This window comes from Pinus tabuliformis, chromosome X (assembly GCF_031772625.1).
Source record: "Pinus tabuliformis cultivar Carrire ecotype Pingquan chromosome X, CPIR1, whole genome shotgun sequence".
In the NCBI taxonomy this organism is placed as follows: domain Eukaryota; kingdom Viridiplantae; phylum Streptophyta; class Pinopsida; order Pinales; family Pinaceae; genus Pinus; species Pinus tabuliformis.
The window spans coordinates 126,667,297-126,689,687 of NC_142308.1; the positions used below are offsets into that span (position 1 = coordinate 126,667,297).

A 22,391-nucleotide genomic window follows, 5' to 3' on the forward strand; every position below is an offset into this window, starting at 1 on the left:
ATCCTCCTTTTCTCATAACAGATTTCAGGATTCAATAGTTCTTCATGTCCTCTTTGGATGGGTAAAAATAATTTGAACTCTGCAGCGAACTTGAAAGTAAGTGGTCAGGGATGGTGAGATTCAGTTGCGTAGCTATGATACCATGTTGAAGTTTAGAAGCTGCTACAGCCATTGAAAAATTAGAGTTTCCACACAATGATCACATGAACATTCCAAGAACACAAGATATGGCAGCTATCCTCCATACACACTTAAATTAATATGATAATTCACATGATACACACAAATATTGTAAAGCATCCAATACATGGGAGTGGGGTTTAAAACTATAGATTAGCTGCCCCAAAACTCATAAAATGTGGGACCACAACCCTAACTAATAACCACCATGTGGGATATAACTGCTCGCTAAGGGTGAGTCATAAATGATGTTAAGGGTCATTAGGGCCACAAGTCAAGATTAGCCAACATATCTTCGACATCCCCCTTAAGACTGACTTAGGGACACAAATAAGGAAAGTTGTCTCTTTGCTGCTACGGCATTGGTGCTCAGCCTTGATACTTTGAGAGAGATTGCTACTGAAATGGGCTCTAGGGGACCCAATAAGATATTACTCTCAGAATGCCACTTCCTGTCTAACTGCATGTAAAAGCTACAGGCGACAGCAGGTAGCCTTGTAAAGCAGGCACTGTTGTTATAGTCGTAGATTGCAGGCATTACACATGACGAAGGCTGTCAGTTATATTGCATAATAGCAGCAGTGTAGTTGTGCTGCCGTAGGAGCTGATCTGTAGTCTGTATTTTGTACCTTATCTGATGGATTACTTGTATTTTGAATGCAGCATGTGCTGCTTAGAAGAGAGAGTACTATTTTTATTCATGGCAGAATAATTTACTGTCTGTGTGTTGGACTGTACTTGATGACAACATTTTGCTTGCATCACTTTAGGTATAGAATAGGCATGCCTTCTGCACTGTCCCATTGCTGTTTCCAGCATCCTTGTATATACCAGCTCTGTTAAATGGTGTCATTTCTTTCTGAAGGCTGTGGTATGAACGAACTCTGAAGTTAGTGCCAGTTTATATCCTCCTATATATGTACTTCGGAGTTTTGCTGTGACCTTTGTTTCAAGCAGCTAGGGCAAGCCTCCTCTACGATGTCAGAACCAATAAACTTTACTAGATATTTGACAGGCTACAGCTGTACAGGGCCCTATTTTATCAGGCATGTTATTTTGTAACCTATTTGAGAATGGTGCACATAGAAATCATGCATGAATTTTCAGGCATGTTTTGAGTTGGTTTATCCTATCTACGGTATCCTTAATGCTGTGCAGCATGCACAGTACTGGCCAGAATTCCAAATAACACCTATGGGTTTGAACTTCACAATAATCAAATATGGAATGAATTTCCGAAAGATTGTCAATATGACTTTTTGATGCTGAGAGGCTGCTGCCAGTGAAATTAGTGAGTCTGCATCATGAGAGAATGTTAATGGTTTCTTGTCTAGAAAGTGTGTGTGTATTTTAAAACAGGTCCACAATCAGCAGATACTTGGAAAAATACCTACTTTGTTGGCTTTTATTACAAAGAAGAAGTCTTTGAAAGTACAATCAAATGTTCTTTTGTTTATATGGCTGGCTTCTGAAAAAAAAGTACAATCAGTTTGATAATATATATTATATACAAGAGAAACTTAAATGTAAACTCTATTAAATGAGCAGTGATAATTATCTGTAATTTGGAATGCAGGCTGAAAGCCTTTCAATGGCAAGCACTAATCTGATCAGCGCTACTGAGGAATGGAAATGCTTAAGGGTAAGTTCTCATTTGTTTCACATTTCTATTGTGGTTGGTATGTGAACATTGCTGTCAGGAATCAGGAATTCTGTTACTTTGCAATTCAGCTCAGTGTTCTCATTCTAAATTTGGCTCTCTGTTATTCAGGAACATGTTGCAGATGTTGATAAGACACACTTGAGAAATTTACTGAAGGATGAAGCTCGCTGTGAATCAATGACAGTGTATGGCTTAGTTATTTTTGAGATATAGTATTGTTATTCTCTGAGTAGTGACTGTTTTTCATCTTTTATTGTCTTTTCATTAATTATTTCTATATTTCTGTTATTTTGGTGTGAGGTTTTCTTGGATATGTGGTAGTCCAAATTGTTTTTAATCAATTAATTTTTTATGCATGTTTTAAATCTCTAGAGAATTTGACGGAATTATATTGGACTATTCTCGGCAAAGGATAACTCAAGAGACTGTGAAGAAGCTTTTTAAGCTAGCAGAGGTTGAACGTGATTTTTTTTCTCTGATTTGGAAGCTGTTTGTATGAGAATTTACGAAATTTAAGACCCAAAACTTACTGGTTGCAAGATTTTTAAAATGGAAGTCTGATGATATCGATCTATTTTCAAAATTAGGTGGCGCATCTGAAGGAGAAGATTGACAAAATGTACAATGGAGACCATGTACGAATGATTCTCTACATATAAAGATGTGTAAAGATTTCAAGATTCTACTGTGTTGTGAATTTTGGCATATTCTGTAAATTTGAAATATTATTGTGCTGAAATAAATTCAAACCAAGATGTATGGGGCATTCACAAGGGTATCTATTGCTTGAGAACTAATTGCTCCAAGAGGTGCTCTTCAGCTCAGTATGGAAGAGATGTTGTAATCCTGTCCTCTTATATGAACATTTTGACTTGGTTAAATTACATAAAAATAAAAATAATATAAAATAAAAAAAATAAAAAACAACATTAATAATTAAAATAAAATTGAGGCAAAATAGTCAAATTTACTTTTGGGCTCCATGTTTTGATAACCCATGGTTTTTCCAATGATATTCTTATGTGAGAAGATATATATATATATATTTAAAACCGGCCTAGATCCATCTCAACTCCGGATCTACCAAGCGCCGAGAGGGATCAAACCTTTTGAGGTGCAAACCTCTTTAGAGTGAAAGGAGATTTGATCCCTCTCAGCGCTTGGTAGATCTGGAGTTAAGATGGATCTAGGCTGGTGTTAGTTGAGTAATGATGCCTTGGCTTGAATCTTTACCACACATTTTTTCTCTCTTCCATGTAACCACATAAGGAAAACCCCCAGATACTTCAGCACTGTTGATAGGTGGTAACCAGAGTGAACTGTCAGTGTAGACTATAGTACATTTAACCCAGCAGGGACATCTAATATTAACATATCACAAAGGTAGCTGGCCTGGGGACTTGTTTTGGAGACCTCTTATTTGCAATTCACAGCACTCAACCACTCGAGCTAACCCACTGGGCTTTAAGTTTAGAGGACATGGGGTGGGCTTTGGTCTACTTATGTGTGCAACCATACATTTGATCATTACCTCAAGGTGTTCCCATGGCTCCAGGAAAAGCCCTCACAGGAATTGAATCTTGCCCATTGGTAAAAATATCTTTATTAATGGTGCGTGCTGGACAGTTATTAAATTTCGGCTTGAGACTTGATATTTTGACTGCTAGAAGAATGGTTTGCAAGAATGTATCTTGTGATTACTCACACTAGAAATCAGTAATCACGTTGTAAAAGAGTTTACAGAATCAGGAAATGTTTTATTGAATCTTTTGACCTAAATGGAGTTGTTGAAGGTTATATCTTTTCTCAAAACAGAGGAAAGACAAGCTAGGTCACTTCTCTTATTGACATTCAACACCTATTCTTTCGAGTTGGTCAAGAGCAAGTTTATCGACAATTAGGAGTATTATATTTGAGATTATAATATTTCTTTTCTTTTTTTCCTATTTACATTCTACATCTTGTCATCTTTTATTTTGGAACTATGGCAGATAAATGTCACAGAGAATCGTTCTGTGCTTCATATTGCTCTAAGGGCTGCCAGGGATACAATCATCAATTGTGATGGGAAGAATGTAGTTGATGATGTCTGGCAAGTTCTCGACAAGATCGGTGAATTTTCTGAAAGGGTTCGGACTGGGGCTTGGGTAAGGATAGTGCAATTTATTACCCCATATCATTTTAGTGGAAAGTTTTAGCAGTGACACAATTTCAGATTGTTGCCTACTTTTTAAATAAAAAGGAAATTGGCAGGTAGGTGCAACAGGGAAGTCGCTTAAAGATGTTGTGGCAGTAGGCATTGGTGGCAGCTTTCTGGGTCCACTTTTTGTGCACAGTGCTCTTCAAACAGGTTAGAGTAAGACAAACAATGCTGTTTTCTTTTCTTACTTTCTTTGATTGGTAGATGTTCGTTTTCAAATTAAACGAGATTCTATTCAGAGAGATTGTATTTGATACTTTCATTCACTTTTCTACTTCAACAACTATGGTATTAGCCTTTAGGTTCATGGTAGAAAGTACATAATCCACTATGGAAATATTTGCAGATCCTGAGGCAGCTCAATGTGCAAATGGGCGTCAACTGCGATTGTGAGTGTGTAGATAAATATCAATTTATTTTCTTCTTTTACATGTTAATGTTCATATATACACTTCCCTGTGCACATTTTCATGACTTAAGCTCGTATCCAATATTCAGTTTTTAAAATCCATGTTGGTTAATACATAACTGAGCACCATGTTACTAAAGGGAACATGATCAACTTTGAGATTTGTGAATATAGTATCATACTATCAAGGATTATGTTGAACAGATATTATATTGAGTGCACTCAAAAGGTCATGAAATCTACATCCTACAAGTTTCATGATATTTCCCTTCTGGAGGTTAGTTCTCTTTGCAAAATTTGAGATTGATAGTCAAAATGAACCTAGAAACTTTTGGAACTGGCCCAAAATTCAGGTTCTCTTGAAACTCATTTCTTGTTTGTGAAGTTGCTCTTGTAGGATTGTAGCTTATAGGCCCAATTGTGGGCTTCTGGTATCGACTTTCATAATGTACCATAAACTAGGTATTCCTGGTAACTTATTAAAAATTAAACCCTGGTCAATCTATCTATATCTTTTATTTATGCAAGGAACTGCGTCCATACCCTACAATCTGCATTCTTTTTGTCATCTGTTAATTGAGTGTACTTTGGAAAAACATTCACTTCTAAAACAATTGTCAAAGTGATGAAATGGTTTCCTTTTCTTTGAAGTTATGATACCAGAACTTCCACTCTGAGGTGCTGGAAAGACGTTCTGGAAATGTTTCCTTCTACGAAACACCTCTGAACATGGCTGGAAATGCTTGAGTGTCAATTCAGATTTTTGAGATGCATCAGGCATTTCGACTTTTCCAGCCGGCGTATAGGCTGTTTCAGTTGGCATCTCAGTCTCTCAAGTTGAAAAGAAACATTATAAAAAGAATGCTAACACTAATTTCTTACAAAAGTTATAAATATTGGGCTTGGTCCTTTCTTAATGATATCTCTTTTTTTGGTTTTATTTTCAAATTTGAAATTCATGAATGGCACTTTGAATTTTTTATGTCTCCTAGTTTCTTTCACAGATATATGTGTATTTTTTTTATCAAGGGGAATCATCCTCTCTCTTAGCCTAAGGGTGAGAGTGAGGGTCAATGCAACAATATTCATAGGCACGTAGCTATTACAGCAATATTTTTCATCATCATGTCACTCGCAGGGGATTGAACCTGGGTGGGGGAGATAACAACCATTCTGCCACCCAAGATGACCCCAATTGACTTCGCAGATATATATGTATGTGTGTATGTATTTGACATATTGTAGCCATATTTTATCCCAATCTTCTAAAAAATTGTCATATCTGTTTCAGACACTGTATATGTATCTGTGCAACTTAGGCACATATCCGAGGAGGGTTTTGCTGACTGTAGGCACATATTTCGAGGTCTGTGTGTGCTGAACTGTGGTACATATTTCAATCTTGGAAAATTTAGACAGTGGCATGATTTCCAACAGTGATTGCTGGACAGAGGCTCAAGTTTCCAGATTGTGGCTTGACTTTCAAGGAACCTGGCACAATACTCAAAGGAGAGATAACTCCTTTGATGTGTGTAATTTAATTCTGTAAATTTTTCTCTGAGATAAGCAATAAAAATCCTCTTCTAGACTGGTTTGCCCCTTGTGGGGTTTTCCAGGGTCTGAGATTGACCAAAAAACAAGTGTTCATTTTATGTGTGTGCTTGCTAAATTTTTTCTTATCAGCTGAAAGTGTAAAGGGCCACAACTGATAAAAGTGACCAGCAAGCAACCTTCTACTAATAATAGTGACCGACAAGCATAAAACCAGACTATGTACCAGATATTTGTGGTTGAGAGGGAGGTTATTTGCTGATTTTCAGAATTAAGAATTTGTGTTGGTTGAGAGGGTCAGAGGGCTACTGGTTTGAGGGTGGAGGATAGACTGAGTGGGGCTGAAAACTTTGGCCCATGGAAGGAGAGGTTGAGATATGGGATATTATAGAGAGTGCAATACAACCACCTACTGATCCAGTTTAGTTGGCAAACTTCAACAAGTGGAATGTGAAGACTAAGAGGATCCTTGTAGATGCTATCAAAGACCACATTATACCTCGTGTATCAAGGAAGAAATGCCTATCAGATGTGGGACTCCCTGATAAAACTTTACCAGAGTAACAATGAGAACAGGAAGATGGTGTTGCGTGAGAAACTAAAAAACACCAAGATGACCAAGATTGACACAATGACCTCATACCTTACCTAAATCACACAGGTGACAGATGAGTTGGCTGCAGTGGGAGAGACTATACCTGATTACATGGTTTTCCCAAGTAGTGGGATGGATTCATAGATTGTGTTGTTGCCAGAGAGCATGATTTGGGATGATTTCATCCAAGATGAGACCAGGAAGGATGCCAGGAGTGGCAATCAGCATGGTGGTGGCGATGAGGAGAATGTAGCCCTCGCAGCTAAGGGCAAGAAGAAGAAGAAGAAGAAGGGGTCCACGAGTGGGGCCAAGCAGCAAAAGGGAAAACAAGAGTCTGAGAAAGACATGAGCAAAGTGAGATGCTTTGCGTGTAATAAGTGTTGATTTTTCGTAGGGTCTTTTAATCGGATAATTACTTCAAATGATTTAATTACTTTTCATATTCTTATTCCTCATCAAGCAATTACATAGAAGACATCAACAATATAACATGTATGACAGTAGGATCATGAAGAGACAACCAAACAAAGAGCACAAGAATTTACCTTGGGGAAAACTCACATGGGGGAAAACCTCAACAACCTTTTCCTTAGAGAAATCATCAAGTTTAATAGAGATACATTAATCAAATACAAGGTCAAACAGACCAAGAATATAGCTAGGTCAAACTTGGACCATCTGCCTCCTGGTCATGTCTGCTTATTTTCTTGAAACTCTGCAACTACTTTGATGAATTTACTGAAAACTCAAGGCAACTAAAACTTGAAATCAAGTTTATCTTTCACCAAGATACAAAGTTTCTTTACATTCAACATGCAACGGAAAATACTTGAAATAAAAGCACATGCACACATAAATTCGACACCTGTGTTTTACCTAGGAAACCCAAATGGGAAAACCTACTTTCTTTGTTGTGGTCTTTTTATTGATTGTTCTTTGAACAAATAAATCTTTTACAATTCAGTGCGTTGCTACTGCAACTAGCAAATAGCCTCTGAGAAAGCTCTCGACTTTCTTCTCACTAGTCTCAGCTCCACAAATTGTTCTCATCCTGTCACTGCTCCCTGCCTTGAGAAATTTCTCTCAGCTCTCACACAATTGTTTCCTGTTGAACCTAGTCTCAGCTTGTTCTTTGAATTCTTGATCTTCGCTCCTCGATCAATGCACTATACCTATCAACAAAGAATCATCCAACCTTTGTGCCTTCGTCCTTCTTTGCCTTAATAGGCTTTCGATGCATGCAAGTGGCCAAGTTCGAATGACTGTTCACACTAGTGCAATGAGTTGCTTGTGCTAGTTAACTGGAGCAAGTCCCAATTACACTTAGACTAGCTCTCAGTTCACTAGCTTGAGTTTTCTCTAGTTGTGAACCGTGTTAACTGAGGACTTAATTTGTCCCATCTTCACTTGTCTTTGAAGTCTTAACTTGTCCTCACTAAATTTGTCTCGTCCCACTCATCGTGTAGTTTAACTGAAGAAGTCTCCAATGCACTAAAGCTCCAACACTACACATGCAGTCTACTGATGACCATTCCAGTGAACTAAAAATCAACTCATCACAACTAAAGTCTATCTCACGATCCCGCATGTATGCTAGAGAAAGATAGATCGAAGTCTTTACTAGCTAAGGCACAAGCCAAAAGACCTTACTTCACTACATTTTCAACACTCCCTCTTATCGAGGAAGGGATTTTGTACAACTCCCAATTTCTCTTTGAAAACATGAACTTGCCTTTGATTAAGGTCTTCGTCAAGATATTTGCAACCTACTCATTTGTGGAAATGTACGGTAGCTTTACTATCCCTTTCTGCACATAGTCCATGAGATTATGGTACTTGATCTCGATGTGATTGGATCGGTCATGAAACATTGGATTCTTAGAGAGCTTAATGCAACTCTGATTATCACAATGAATCATGTGGGCTCCAATTCTTGCCTGAAAAAACCCACATACAACTTTCTCATCCAGATGCCTTCACATGCTGCCAAGTTGGCAACCATATACTTGGCCTCTGCTATGCTGAGTGCAACTTATCTCTGCTTCCCGCTGATTTAGGAAACAACTCCTAACCCAATGTTGAAGACGTAGCCTAAAGTACTCTTACAATTTGTAGAGCTCCTTGCCCAATTTGCATTTGTGAAGCCCTCAAGCCTCACTCCATCAACTTGTCTGTACCATTACCCATAATTTGCCATGCCTCTGAGATACCTCAAGACATGCTTGGCAACAACCCAGTGAACTCTGGTAGTATCTGTCATGAACTGGCTCAACTGGTTCACTACAAAACATATGTCAGGTTGTGGGGTGAAGGATCCAATGAGTTGCCTGTACAATGTGGCATCTACTTGCTTTGCTCTGCTAGCGTCCACCTTCCTCCAATTTGCGACTAGAGGCTTGGTCATGGGCCTGCAATCTTGCATATGAAACCTTCTGAAAATTTCTATAGTGTCATTCCTTTGCCCCAAGAAGATTTCCCCATCACCTTGCCGTACCTCCAGCCCAAGGAAATAGTGCATAAGCCCTATGTCCTTCATAAAAGAATCTCTTGCAAGATCTGCCTTGCAGTCTTGAATCAAGCTGTCTGCTGCAATCAAGATAAGATTGTCAACATAGAGCACTAGAATGAGCAGAATCCCTCCAACTGTGATGTAGTATAGGTTGGCATCCGCCTCACTCTTATTGAAGCCCGATCCCTGAATGTAGTTGTCAATGCGAGTGTACAATGCTCTCGGTGCTTGCTTGAGCTTGTAAAGAGCCCTCTTCAGCGAACAAACATGAGTGTCTCTACTGAATGTATCAAACCCCTCTGATTGCTCCATATAATCTCTTCCTCAACCACTTCGTTGAGGAATGTTGTCTTCACATCCATCTGGTGGATCTTCTTCCCCATCTATGCTGCAAGTTCCATAATCATCTTGATGGATGAATAACGAGCCACTGGGTCAAACATCTCATCATAGTCAATGCCCTAAACCTGCAAGAAGCCCTTGGCCACAAACCTGGCCTTGTACTTCTCCACACTCCCATCTGCTCCATGCTTCACCTTGTACAACCAGCTTGAGCCTACCACTGATTTTCCCTTTGGATGTGGCACAATCTCCCAGACATCGTTCTTCATGATGGAGGAATATTCCTCCACCATGGCATCCTGCTAAATCCACTGAGAGGCTGCCTCGTCGTAACAAGAAGGCTTTGATTCTAACAGCTCAATCATCAATGCCATGTACCTGGTGTACCTATATGGCTGCTTGCTCTGCTTGAATGTAGAGATGGGAGTTCCAACTTGCTCTTGGGCCTCTTGAATCAACTTGTTGGCCCACTTGGCTCTCTTTCTCCCTGTGTTGGGAGTCATTGACTGAGTGGATGCCTCCACTCGTCCTGGTCTCTCCTCCTCATCCTACAATGTGTCCTTGTTATCCTGCTATATGGCTTACTTGCCCCCTGGCGTTTAACACAACAATCTACATCCTAAACATGTGTCTGCACAAGATCATGGAGGACAAGACACCAGAGGAGACATTCATTGGTGTGAAGCCAGAGATGAGTTGTTTTTGCATCTCTGGTTGTCTAGGTTATATTCATGTACCTGTAGAGAAAAGGACCAAGTTGGAGTCCTCCAATAGGAAGGATATATTTGTGGGTAACAATGAGACATCAAAAGCTTACAAGATCTATATTCTAGCATAGAGGAAAACAATAGTAAGTAGGGATGTAAATTTTAAGGACGACATTACATCTAGGAAGTCACATGAACCCATTTCGGTTATAGAAGATGAGGAGCAACCAAAGATTGAGCCAACACCACCCAAGACAAAGTTCAAGAAGTCAGCCTTTAGGTGAGGAGGAGACATTAGCCCCTTCCAATTTTGTCAGGGATCCTCGATGGGTCACACATACATTGACAAATGCTCAAGAGTATGTTGAGGCTCCTAAGATAACATTTGGGGAGAGCATACCTCCAATGAAGTTTCCCAACTATATGGCATTGATGAAAAGCGTCATTGATTTTGAGCCCTCTCATTTTTAAGATGCCATGGTGGAAGATTACACCTTTGTCATGAAGAATGATGTTTGGGACATAGTGTTTAGACCAAAGGGGTTGTGAGTTCTAGTTGACTCTACAAAATCAAGCATGTTGTAGATGGTAGCATCGAGAAATTCAAGGTGAGGTTTGTGGCAAGAGGGTTGTCCTAGAAAGAGGGAGTGGATTGTGAGGAGACTTTTGCTCTAATCGCTAGGTACATTTCCATTAGAACTGTTATGTCTATTGTCTCAACCATGGGATGGAGGATACATGGGATGGATGTGAAGACAACTTTCCTTAATGGTGTCATTGAGGAAGAAGTGTACATAGAGCAATCTCATAGCTTTGTAGGCTTAAGAATGTCTTATATGGACTCAAGTAGGCACTGAGAGCATGGTATTCTAGGATCAATGGATACTTGCTTAGTGTGGGTTCACCAAAAGCGAAGTAGATCCAATTTTATGCTTTATATTTGTTGGGACTGATCTGCTTCTTTTGGTGTTGTATGTATATGAATTTTTGCTTACAGGTGTAGAGAAGCTCATTGCAGGGTCTAGAGCAGATATGGCCGTTGAGTTCAAGATGGACATTGGCACGATGCATTACTTCTTGGCTTTGGAGGTTTGGTAGAAACTAGGGTAGATATTCCTTGGGTACGGTAAGTATGCAGTTGAGATTTGGAAGAGAGTTTAGATGGAGGACTGCAAATCTATGGCGACACTCATGATTACCAATTTGAAGAAAGTGACAGATTCAGGTTTTAGTTGGTGGATCCCACATTGTACATGCATATGATAGGTTCTTTGATATACTTGGTCAACACCAGACCAACTATATGTTTTGTAGTGAACACCTTTAGTCAGTTCCTGGTGGAGCTAAGGCAGGAGCATTGGGTAGCAATGAAACATGTGCTCAGGTATTTGAGAGGCATAGTGGAGTAGGGCCTAAGATATCTTGGAGATGGTGAGGTGAAGTTGCAAAGGTATATAGACTCAGATTCATAGCAACATTACTATAGCAGTAGTACTGTAGCAAGCTCCAAAGTCATTTTTGTTGCCACAGATATCCTCAAATCTGCTTTAGACTATAGATATCAAACCAACAATGAAGTGTTGAGAATTCAATAGGGAAGTAAGTAGGTTAATTCTCTTAACTTGATAACTGTTTGTGTTACCTTTTTACTTATTAGCTTTGTTCCTTATTATTACAATGTGTGATACATCAAACAACTACCAAAACAATAAGAACAATGACATGGTATATAGGCTGCAAGCCAGGGCCAAAACCCCTCCTCTTGAGGGGAAAACCCATAAATCTCTTCTCTTCTTATAGATTCTTCAATTGATGAATACCATGACCTAGTGACTCAGACAAATACCCTCCAAGATCAATATCAACTCGGCCTCCAGCTATAGAGACTTCGACCTCCCACTGTAGATCCAAAATTCTGGCTCACGACAACTGCTGCAATTGCTGCTTCTTCTCTTAGAGAATTCGATCTCCCTTGAATAGCCTTCTCCTCCCTTCGCTTGCCTTTTCTTGAGTCTTAGGGCTACTAAGACACCCTAAGAGACCTTCTCTTGCCTTTTCCTCTCTTCCTCTTCCAAGATCGAACTAGAGATAGTCCCAGCGCATAAACCCTAATTTCGACCTTCTCAAGAGAGAGAGATCTAGCCCAAGCACTTCGACTTCTTCGACTTCCTCTTCTTCGTACCCTCTTCTTCGACTTCTTCTCTTCCTCTTCTTCACATAGAATGAGTGAGTGAATGTGTAGAGTGGAGGACGAGTTCCTCTCTATATATAGGCTCTTCCAAGGGGGAGATGTTGCTCTTCATGTAGGCTGACTTGACAACTCATTAGGTTGACTTGATCTTGGAGGTATTTCGACACTTCAAAGACAAAATAAATTTTTCTTTACAAGATACAATGTGCCCATAGGGTCTTCAATATATGACAATGACTCTACAAACCCTAGAAGCACTCAATGGGTATTTGACCTATAAAAAAGAACTTGAGCATGAAACCCATGCTCCAATAATAATTTCTTTTCATTTTATTATTACAGGAATACATTTCATACTTATGAAGACCGAACCTAGTTACACATTCTTCAACACTCCCTCTTAACTAGGGATGTATTCATAAGAGGTATATGGTCATTCTCAATCTGAAGAGATCTCATAAAAAGAGTCGGATTAGTAACCCATTTGTTTAGCATCATATCAACCAACATTGTTTACATAGAAAGGCCTTGACTAACAAATTTATTCACATGATCAAAGCACAATGCTGGCGAGACCAATGATTCATAGACACCATAATCATTGTCTCACAAGGTTCATACTCCACCCAGGTGTTCACAGAGTATGACCTTCCTTTCGACTATTCTTATCTTGGATAGCTAGTCCTTCAAGAATATCGGTCCTCAAAGAGTATCAAATGCCAGATGGTTACCCAATCCTCCATTCCTTCTTCCCAAGGGAAGACAAGAATGTATTGTCTATCTCCCCCTCTCAGTTAGGGAGGATACATCTACCAAACCAAGCTTGTCCCTCAAATATACAAGCTTCTTGTTTGGAAGTGACTTCGTCAATAGATCAGCTACTTGCTCATTAGTGGAGATGTATTGTAGCTTCAACTCACCATTTTGTACTAGCTCTGGGATATAGTGATACTTGTTGTTTATATGCTTTGTCTTTCCATGAGACACTGGATCTTCAGACAAACATATACAATTGGTGTTATCACAACGTATCACTGTAGGGTTCATCGGTCCTTCAAACAGATTGGATAACAGCTTCCTTAGCCATATTGCTTCTTTGCTTACTTCACAGGCTGCAACATATTGAACTTCAACACTACTCAAAGCAACTGAGCCTTTCTTTCTGCTCATCCATGAGACCATGGAGGATCCAAAACTAAAACATCCTCCCATAGTGCTTCTTCCATCTTTCTCACTGCCTCCCCAATCGGAATTTGTATATCCAACTAATTGGACATCATTCCTTCTATCATATTTTAGATAGTAGTGGATGGTTCCTTGTAGATATCTCAGAATATGTTTTGCTGCTACCCAATGATCATGCTTCGGCTCCACTTGGAATTGATTGAGTACATTTACTACAAAGCATATGTCTAGACAAGTATTCACCAAGTACATCAATGAACTATTGAGTTGCCTATACTCGGAAGGATCCATAGGGCTAGATTCAGAACTCCTTAGTCTTTTCAAGTTTTTGATCATCGGAGTAGTCATAGGTTTGCACTCCATCATTTCAAACCTTTTTAGTCACTTGATCACGTACTTTCCTTGACCCAAATAAACTTCATTAGGTCCTTGCCAAATTTCTAGTCCCAAATAGTATTGCATCAACCCTAGATCCTTCATGTCAAATTATGTTGCAAGTTGCTTCTTCCATTCTTCAATTCGACCTTCTACACCTGTCAAGAGAAGATCATCTACATACAGAAGAATGATTATAGGTTCATTATCTACAACCTTAATGTAAAGGTTGGAATCAACAGAGCTTTTTGTGAAGCCTATCCTTTGAAGGTATGCATCCATTCTAGCATACCATGCCCTTGGTGCTTGTTTGAGGCCATATAGTGCTTTCTTCAGTCTGCAAACATATGCCTTTCTATCTTTGACTTCGAATCCCAAGGGTTGTTATATGTAGACTTCTTCATCTATTGTGCCATTCAGAAACACAATCTTGACATCCATTTGGTGGATGTTCCATCCCATCGATGCTGCCAGAGAGACTAATGATCGAATTGTTGTATATCTTGCTGTTGGAGCAAATGTCTCTTCATAGTCGATGCCTTCAAGTTAAGAGAAGCCTCTCGCCACAAATCTTGCTTTATACTTATCGATACTTCCATCCGCTGCATTTTTGATCTTATAGATCCATTTGGAAGTAATCACAAATTTGCCTTTGGGCCTAGGCACGATCTTCCAGACTACATTCTTCATTATAGATTGATATTTTTCATTCATGGCATCCTTCCTTTCTCGATTATTTGCAGCCTCTTCAAAGGAGGATGGTTCTGTTTCTATCAGTTTTGTCATGTATGCAACATATCCATAATATCTTTTTGGTTTCTTGCTTTATCTAAATGAGCCTGTTGCTGCTCCATGACCTTCTGCATCAAGTAGTGTAGATTTCAACCAATTTGGTCTTTTTCTTGACTCAGGGATGACCATAGGTTGAATAGGTTCACAGGGACCTTCTTCAAGGTTTGATTCTTCTTTTCCTTGGTTAACTTCTTCCTCAAATATCGGAAGTTCTTCATCATCAGAATCTATGGAAAGTTCCTTTGATCTCTTGAATGCTATGCTGTCATCAAATATGACATCACGACTGACTTCTATGTGATGTCCATCTCTCATGTAGATCCTATAAGCTTTTGATGAGTTGCTATACCCAAAAAATGTTCCCTTCATGCCTGAAGGATCCAACTTCTTTCTTTTGTCCTTTGGTATATGGACATATACAGGACACCCAAAGATCCGAAGATGATCTACAGATGGCTTCTTTCCAGTGAATACTTCTTCCAGAGTTTTGTTGTTTAGAGATCTGTGGGGACTTCGATTCTGAATGTAGACAACTGTCTTCGTGGCTTCTCCCCACATAAACTTAAGTTGATCCTGGTCGTGTAGCATTGCTTTTACACTTTCTTCAATGGACCTATTCTTCCTTTTTGCAACTACATTTTGTTCGAGATTATATGGGACTATCAACTCCCTCTTAATCCCAGACTCCTTACAGAATGCTATAATCTCTTTGGATGTATATTCTCCTCCATTATCAGATCTTAATTCTTGAAATTTTGTAAATACTTCGTCCTTGGTTTTCATTAAGTAAACCCAGGTCTTTCTTGAATGATCATCTATAAATGTGACATAGTATAGATGACCTCCAAGGGATTTAGGAGTCATAAGACCACATACATCAGAGTGAATGAGATCCAAGATTTCTTTTGATCATGAAGCACTGCTTCCGAATGGTCTCTTGGTATTTTTACCCAATGCATATCCTTTACATACACCTTCAAATTGCTCTTTCAGATTAGGAATTCCATCTACTATGGAACTTAGGGTTGGAAGGATTTTGAAATGTAGATGACCAAATCTTCGATGCCAAAGTTGACATGGGCTAATTTCAATGTGGACTAGGGCTTGAGCCACAAGAGACATTAATCTGTAGAGTCTTCCTTCTCGAATGCCTATAAATTTGGCTTGATTTATACTTTAGTCTTTTCCCTAGACCAACGACCTTTCCATCAATGAAGGCTATTCTATCACCCCTATCTGCTAAACTTAAAATTGAAAGTAAATTCTTGTGTAAACCTGGAACAAAGAGAATGTTGTTGAGGTGGATGTTGCTTTCGTCTTCCAGTGTTATGGAGGTTGATCCAATGCCTTTTACGGGATAACTCTTGTTATCTCCAAGTTCCACTGAATAAGCATACTTCCCTTTTGCTAAGGTCTTCAATCTATTGGAGTGACCAGTCATGTGCCTTGATGCATCACTGTCAATTACCCAAATGTCTTCATCTTGAAATGTGGCAGAGAGGGCCGAGAAGAGACCTTCATCCCTTTCTTTGATTGATACGTTCTTTGTAGAGAATAAGAAATTCCTTACTTCCTTAATGCTTTTCTTGAGATGGCTTGCAATCTTCTTGATGAACTTCTTCACTGTAGAGGGGATCTTCATGATGCCCTTAGATAACCTTAGTTCTAATACCATGTTGACAATTCAATAGGGCAGTAAGTAGGGTAATTCTCTTAACTTGATAACTGTTTGTGTTACCTTTTTACTTATTAGCTTTGTTCCTTATTATTACAATCTTCGATACATCAAACAACTACCAAAACAATAAGAACAATAACACAGTATACAGGTTGCAAGCCAGGGCCAAAACTCGTCCTCTCGAGGGGAAAACTCGTAAATATATTCTCTTCTTATAGATTCTTCAATTGACGAATACCATGACCTAGTGACTCAGACAAATACCCTCCAAGATCAAGATCAAATCGGTCTCCAGCTGTAGAGACTTTGACCTTCCATTGTAGATCTGAAATTCTGGCTCACGACAACTGCTACTTCTATTGGAAAGTTCAATCTCCCTTGAATAGCCTTCTCCTCCCTTCGCTTGCCTTTTCTTGAGTCTTAGGGCTACTAAGATACCCTAGGAGACCTTCGCTTGCCTTTTCCTCCCGTCCTCTTCCAAGATCGAACCAGAGATAGTCACAGCACAAAAACCCTAATTTTGACCTTCTCAAGAGAGAGAGAAATCTAGCTCAAGCACTTCAACTTCTTTGACTTCCTCTTCTTTGTACCCTCTTCTTCGACTTATTCTCTTCCTCTGCTTCGCATAGAATGAGTGAGTGAATGTGTAGAATGGAGGACGACTTCCTCTCTATATATAAGCTCTTCCAAGGGGGAGACATTGCTCTTCATGTAGGCCAACTTGACAACTCATTAGGTCGACTTGATCTTGGAGGTATTTCCACACTTTAAAGACAAAATAAATTCTTTACAAGATACAATGTGCCCATAGGGTCTTCAATACATGACAATGACTCTACAAACCCTAGAAGCACTCAATGGGTGCTTGACCTATAAAAAAGAACTTGAGCATGAAACCCATGCTCCAATAATAATTTCTTTTCATTTTATTATTTACAGGAATACAGTTCATACTTATGAAGACCGAACCTAGTTACACATTCTTCAACATGAAGCTCAACTGTGTGTGAAAATTTGGATGCCCAAATTTCTACTGTAGCAACTGATTAAGTTTCTCCTACTTGTTAATTTGTGAATCAAGTTGTTGTTTCCTACAATAAATATCGAAACTAATACATTGCAATCTACACCATTTAAATTATAAGCGAAAACAAGAAACTGAACAGGAAAGAGATACAACACATCTACACAATTATTTTTGGACAAATGTCGTTGGAAAAACCCAATGCGGGAAAACCGGTGCAGCAGCTCTGAGGGTTTTATTATTATGCAGTAGTAATTTTTGAATACAATCTCTAGATGCGTTCATGACAATCCAGTTACATAGAATATCACTGACAGAGAGATTTGTGAGATTACCTCACACTATCACTGGAAGTCCTGGCTAATTCAACCCTTGAATGAACAACCCCTGGCTGCCTCTACGCTGTCTCTGTGTCAACCCAACGTCACATTGTCTAGGGATTGCGTCACCCCTTCAGCTGATCAATTTGCTGCTTAGGAAATTCGATTTTCACCTCCCGGGCTCACACCTCGGCTTCCGGCTTCTGCAATCGATTCCTCCAACAAATTTCAGACTCCCTCAAGGCTTCTGCGTTGCCTTTGCATCAACCTACGCTGCCTCTGCATGGCTCTGTGTCAACCTCTTTGACTCTTCGCTACCTCTGCTAGATCTCTCTCTGCGTTCTCTGCTGAGTATTCTCCGAATGGGAAAGATTTCCCTTCGGAAGTTATCCCTGCGCCTCACTGCAAAAGAACACTATCGAAAATCTCTCCGACCACTGCTCTGCTTCAGAAAATCGAACATCTGATCCCCCCTCTGTGTGTTCTCCAAGTTGCCCTCAAGCCTATTATTATATCTTTCTGTTGGACAACCAACGACCCAAATTAACTTCAGGCTTCTAATCAATGGCTTAGATCATTTTGGCTTGATCCTCGTCTTCTTCTAGAAGTTACACCCACAGTTTAGATTAATACCCATTAATTATTTTAATTTCCTAAGTTTAGACTTAGGGTCCCATTAAAAATAATTAATTATTTTAATAAAATTGTCTCCTAGTGGAATTTCCCAAAATGATTTATGAGTATTGGCGAATGCATGTGTCTAAGCCCCCTGCAAATTTTGAGACTTAGAGCACATCTGATGCTACCAGAAATCAACACTCCCTCTTAGCGAGGAATGCGCTCTAGCAATGAAACCTGCTGAAGCATAACTCTGATTCTGAACCATCTCCCTTTGCGCTGCTGATGTCTAACATCCTGTCCACCAACCACTGCGCAAATGCTGTATCTGTACTGTTGCGTTTGCACTACAACCTTCTCCAACTGCTGATGTCTGACATCCTGTCCACCAACTATTGCGCAAATGCTGCATCTGTACTGTTGCGTTTGCACTACAACCTTCTCCAGCTGCTGCAACAACAACGGAAAAACATCCCAAATTACTGAACACGTGTTTAGTATCATGCATCTTGTCGCTGGAGTCTGAGCGCTGATAGTCTCTGCGCTGACCCTTTGAAGCCCCTGCGCTGCCTACTAACCTCTGCTCTGTGCCATCTGCACTGCTGCCAACTTTGCTCTGCGCTGCTCAGTATCAGGCGCTACTAGTCATTGCAACTGTCACTCTGGCACTCCTCTGCACCAACTGATGCTGGTCCAACCTGCTACCACTGATCTGGGCTTTCGTAGCAAGGAATTGATTCGAGAGGTGGGCTCCTCAGGGATCCTACCCATCTGCAGTCCTTTCGAACTACAACTCTAAATCACCCCACCTCCCTCTTGGAGATGCCTGGGCTGTCATGGTGAACTCCTCCTCCTCAATCTTTGCGGCTGCAACCTTCAAATCATGCTTCTCATCTTTGTCCTTCTTCCTGAGAGGACACTGTGTTGCGTAGTGACCGAGTTCACCACACCTGAAGCATTTGATCTTCGAAACATCTTTCTTCTTCTTCTGTTTCTCCTGCTGCCCCTTGGATGCGAGGGTTGCATTCTCTTCCTCCTCCTTGGGCTTCGACCCACTACTGCTGCTTCCGTCAAGTTTACACTTGACCAAGTCCCTCCTCAGCTCCTCTTGCTTAAGAGCTGCCCACATTTCATCCCAGTTTGGCAAAATCGCCCTGCTTAGGATGCTCTGGACAAAGACTTGCCACTCCTCTAAGACTGAATTGAGGGCCAATCTAACCATCTCGTTTCCTTGAGGTGTCGACCCCACAGCTGCTAACTTGTCTCGGGTCTCCTGAAGCTTTGCAAGGAATGGATCAATGCGTTCCCCTTTTTGCATCTCAATAGGCCTCATCTTCTTCTCTAAGTACATCTTCTGTTCCTCGGAAGATCCCTGATATAGCATTGACAATGCATCCCACATCTCCTTGGCAGTGTTTTTGCCAGTGATGTGACAGACTATATGATCTTTCAATCTGTCGAGGATCATTCTTTTTGTCTTCGCCATTTCTCCCTTGTACTTCTTGAGTGGATCTTGTTCCGCGAGCTCAACTACCACGCTGTCGACGTAGACTTTGAGAAAATGTGCATCCAGAAGGTATGACATTCTTGCCTTTTAGATGACATAGTTGGATGCCCCATCCAACCTATCTTGATCTCTTTCTCAGTCCATTGGCTGCCATCCGTGCCAAACGAAAAAGTCGAATAACCTCCTCTCTCTTGTGCGCAGCACTAGACTGGTCTACGCACTCCTTGCTGGAGCTTGTAGATCTCCCCTTCTCTTCTGCTGCTCATCAAGTGAGAATTCAGACTCCTTGGCTGGAAGTCCTCTGAGGAAGAATTTCCTCAACCGTGTCTCTCTCTTCCCTATGACGTCTTTCTGCCTAGCAACTGCCTGCAGAAAACCACGTCACACCAGGAACCCTCTTCGCTGAAGCTTCTGCTGCCCTGCTCCCTTTGCCCTTGACAAATTTCGATCTGGAAATCCTACCTCTCTGTCGACTCACTCAGAGAGAGATTTACCATGAAAATCTTGCCCTCCTGGCCTAACTGCGCAAACCCTCTGGGGATTCGAATTGCTGCCTCTGCAGAAATTTCGAACTCCCTCCTTTAGCGCTGGGCTCTTCTGACACTATTCTCTTGTTTCACCTGCACCTCTGATACCATGTGAAAATTTGGATGCCCAAATTTCTACTGCAACAACTGATTAAGTTTCTCCTACTTGTTAATTTCTGAATCAAGTTACTTACTGTTTCCTACAGTAAATATCGAAACTAATACACTGCAGTCTACGCCATTAAATTTTAAGTGGAAACAAGAAACTGAACAGTAAAGAGATACAACACATCTACAAAGTTATTTTTGGACAAATGTTTGCGGAAAAACCCAATGTGGGAAAACCAGTGCAGCAGCTCTGAGGGTTTTATTATTATGCAGTAGTAATTTCTGAATACAATCTTTGGATGCCTTCTCGGCAATCCAGTGACAGAGAATATCACCGACAGAGAGATTTGTGAGATTACCTCACACTATCACTGGAAGTTCTAGCTGATTCAGCCCTTGAATGAACAACCCTTCGCTGTCTTTGTGCTGTCTCTGCGTCAGCCCAGCGTCACGCTGTCTAGGGACTGCGTCACCCCTTCAGTTGATCAATCTGCTGCTTAGGAAATTCGATTTTCACCTTGTGGACTCACACCCCGACTTTCGACTTCTGCAATCGATTCCTCCAGCAAATTTCAGACTCCCTCAAGGCTTTTGCGTTGCCTCTACGTTAGCCTGCGCTGCCTCTGCGTGGCTTTACGTCAGCTTCTCTAGCTCTTCGTTGCCTTTGCTGGATCTCTCTCTGCCTTCTCTGCTGAGTATTCACCGACCAGGAAAGATTTCCCTTCGGATACTATCCCTGCCCCTCACAACAAAAGATCACTATTGGAAATCTCTCCGACAACTACTTTGCTTCAGAAAATCGAACTTCTGATCTCTCCTCTGTGTGTTCTCCAAGTGCCCCTCAAGTCTCTTCTTATATCTTTCTGTTGGACAACCAACGACCTAGATTAACTTCTAATCAATGGCTTAGATAATTTTGTCTTGATCCTCGTCTTCTTCTAGAAGTTACACCCACAATTTAGATTAATACCCATTAATTATTTTAATTTCCTAAGTTTAGACTTAAGGCCCCATTGAAAATAATTAATTATTTTAATAAAACTGTCTCTGGATGGAATTTCCCAAAACGATCTCTGGGTATTGGAGAATGCATGTGTCTAAGACCCGTTGCAAATTTTGAGACTTAGAGCACATCCGATTAAATCAACACTGTGGTCTCTGTGTTAAATCGCTGAGATATTCTTCAGATTGTATCTCTCAATAATGTGGAGAATGTCGCCTGCAAGGGGTTTCGTCCTCACAAACCAAGAAGAAGTAATCTCCCCCAGAAAATGGCAATGTCAAATTATCAAAATCAACATATGAAATGAAATCCACAAATTTGCTTTTATAACTCTCCCAAGAAGTTTGACCCTCTTCATCAGGCCATGTGGGACTAAATAAAATGACTTTTAGTCTCTCAATTAAAGGCCTTATTTATTTATTTATTTTTAAATAAAACATCTTTCATTTTATTACCAGCCCTTATAGTCCCTTCATTAAAAGTATTAAAATAATGATAAAGTTAAATCTTTGATTTATTATTATTATTTTATTTAAAAACACCGGACTATATAAAATGCTGAGATAGACATCAAAACTGAATCCAATGACAATAGTAAAAATAGTAGCCTTGCTAGTTGGTGCTTGAAATAGACTTACTAAAAATAGTAAGTATTGGAAAGCTATCCCAAAATCATTCCAAAAAAGAGGCATCATGCTCATAATCCCGATGAGATCTCAACTGACCATCAAACACTGCCCAATTGCCGGATTAATTGCCTCCAAGGACCCCTAACACTAACCCAGTGGCCTACAGGAACCAACTGATAGGCTAGGGGTCTGCCAGTTCCACTGGTTAGGAAAGGGACATTTCACATACAGACTATCCTATAGGTCCTTCATTAATTTTCAGCTCTTTCTGAGTTTTT

At 40.1% G+C, this 22,391-nt stretch overlaps 1 protein-coding gene across 1 annotated transcript in view; it reads left to right on the forward strand.

Moving 5' to 3' along the window:
* The window catches only part of LOC149138761 (Sugar isomerase (SIS) family protein), a 101,688-nt gene that overhangs the window by 22,089 nt on the left and 57,208 nt on the right, over nt 1-22,391 (forward strand). The window contains exons 2-8 of the mRNA XM_089448693.1: nt 1,757-1,822; nt 1,952-2,028; nt 2,216-2,297; nt 2,431-2,478; nt 3,835-3,990; nt 4,097-4,193; nt 4,390-4,432. Of these exons, the coding sequence (XP_089304819.1) occupies nt 1,757-1,822; nt 1,952-2,028; nt 2,216-2,297; nt 2,431-2,478; nt 3,835-3,990; nt 4,097-4,193; nt 4,390-4,432 (569 nt within the window). The remainder of the gene's footprint in view (nt 1-1,756; nt 1,823-1,951; nt 2,029-2,215; nt 2,298-2,430; nt 2,479-3,834; nt 3,991-4,096; nt 4,194-4,389; nt 4,433-22,391) is intronic.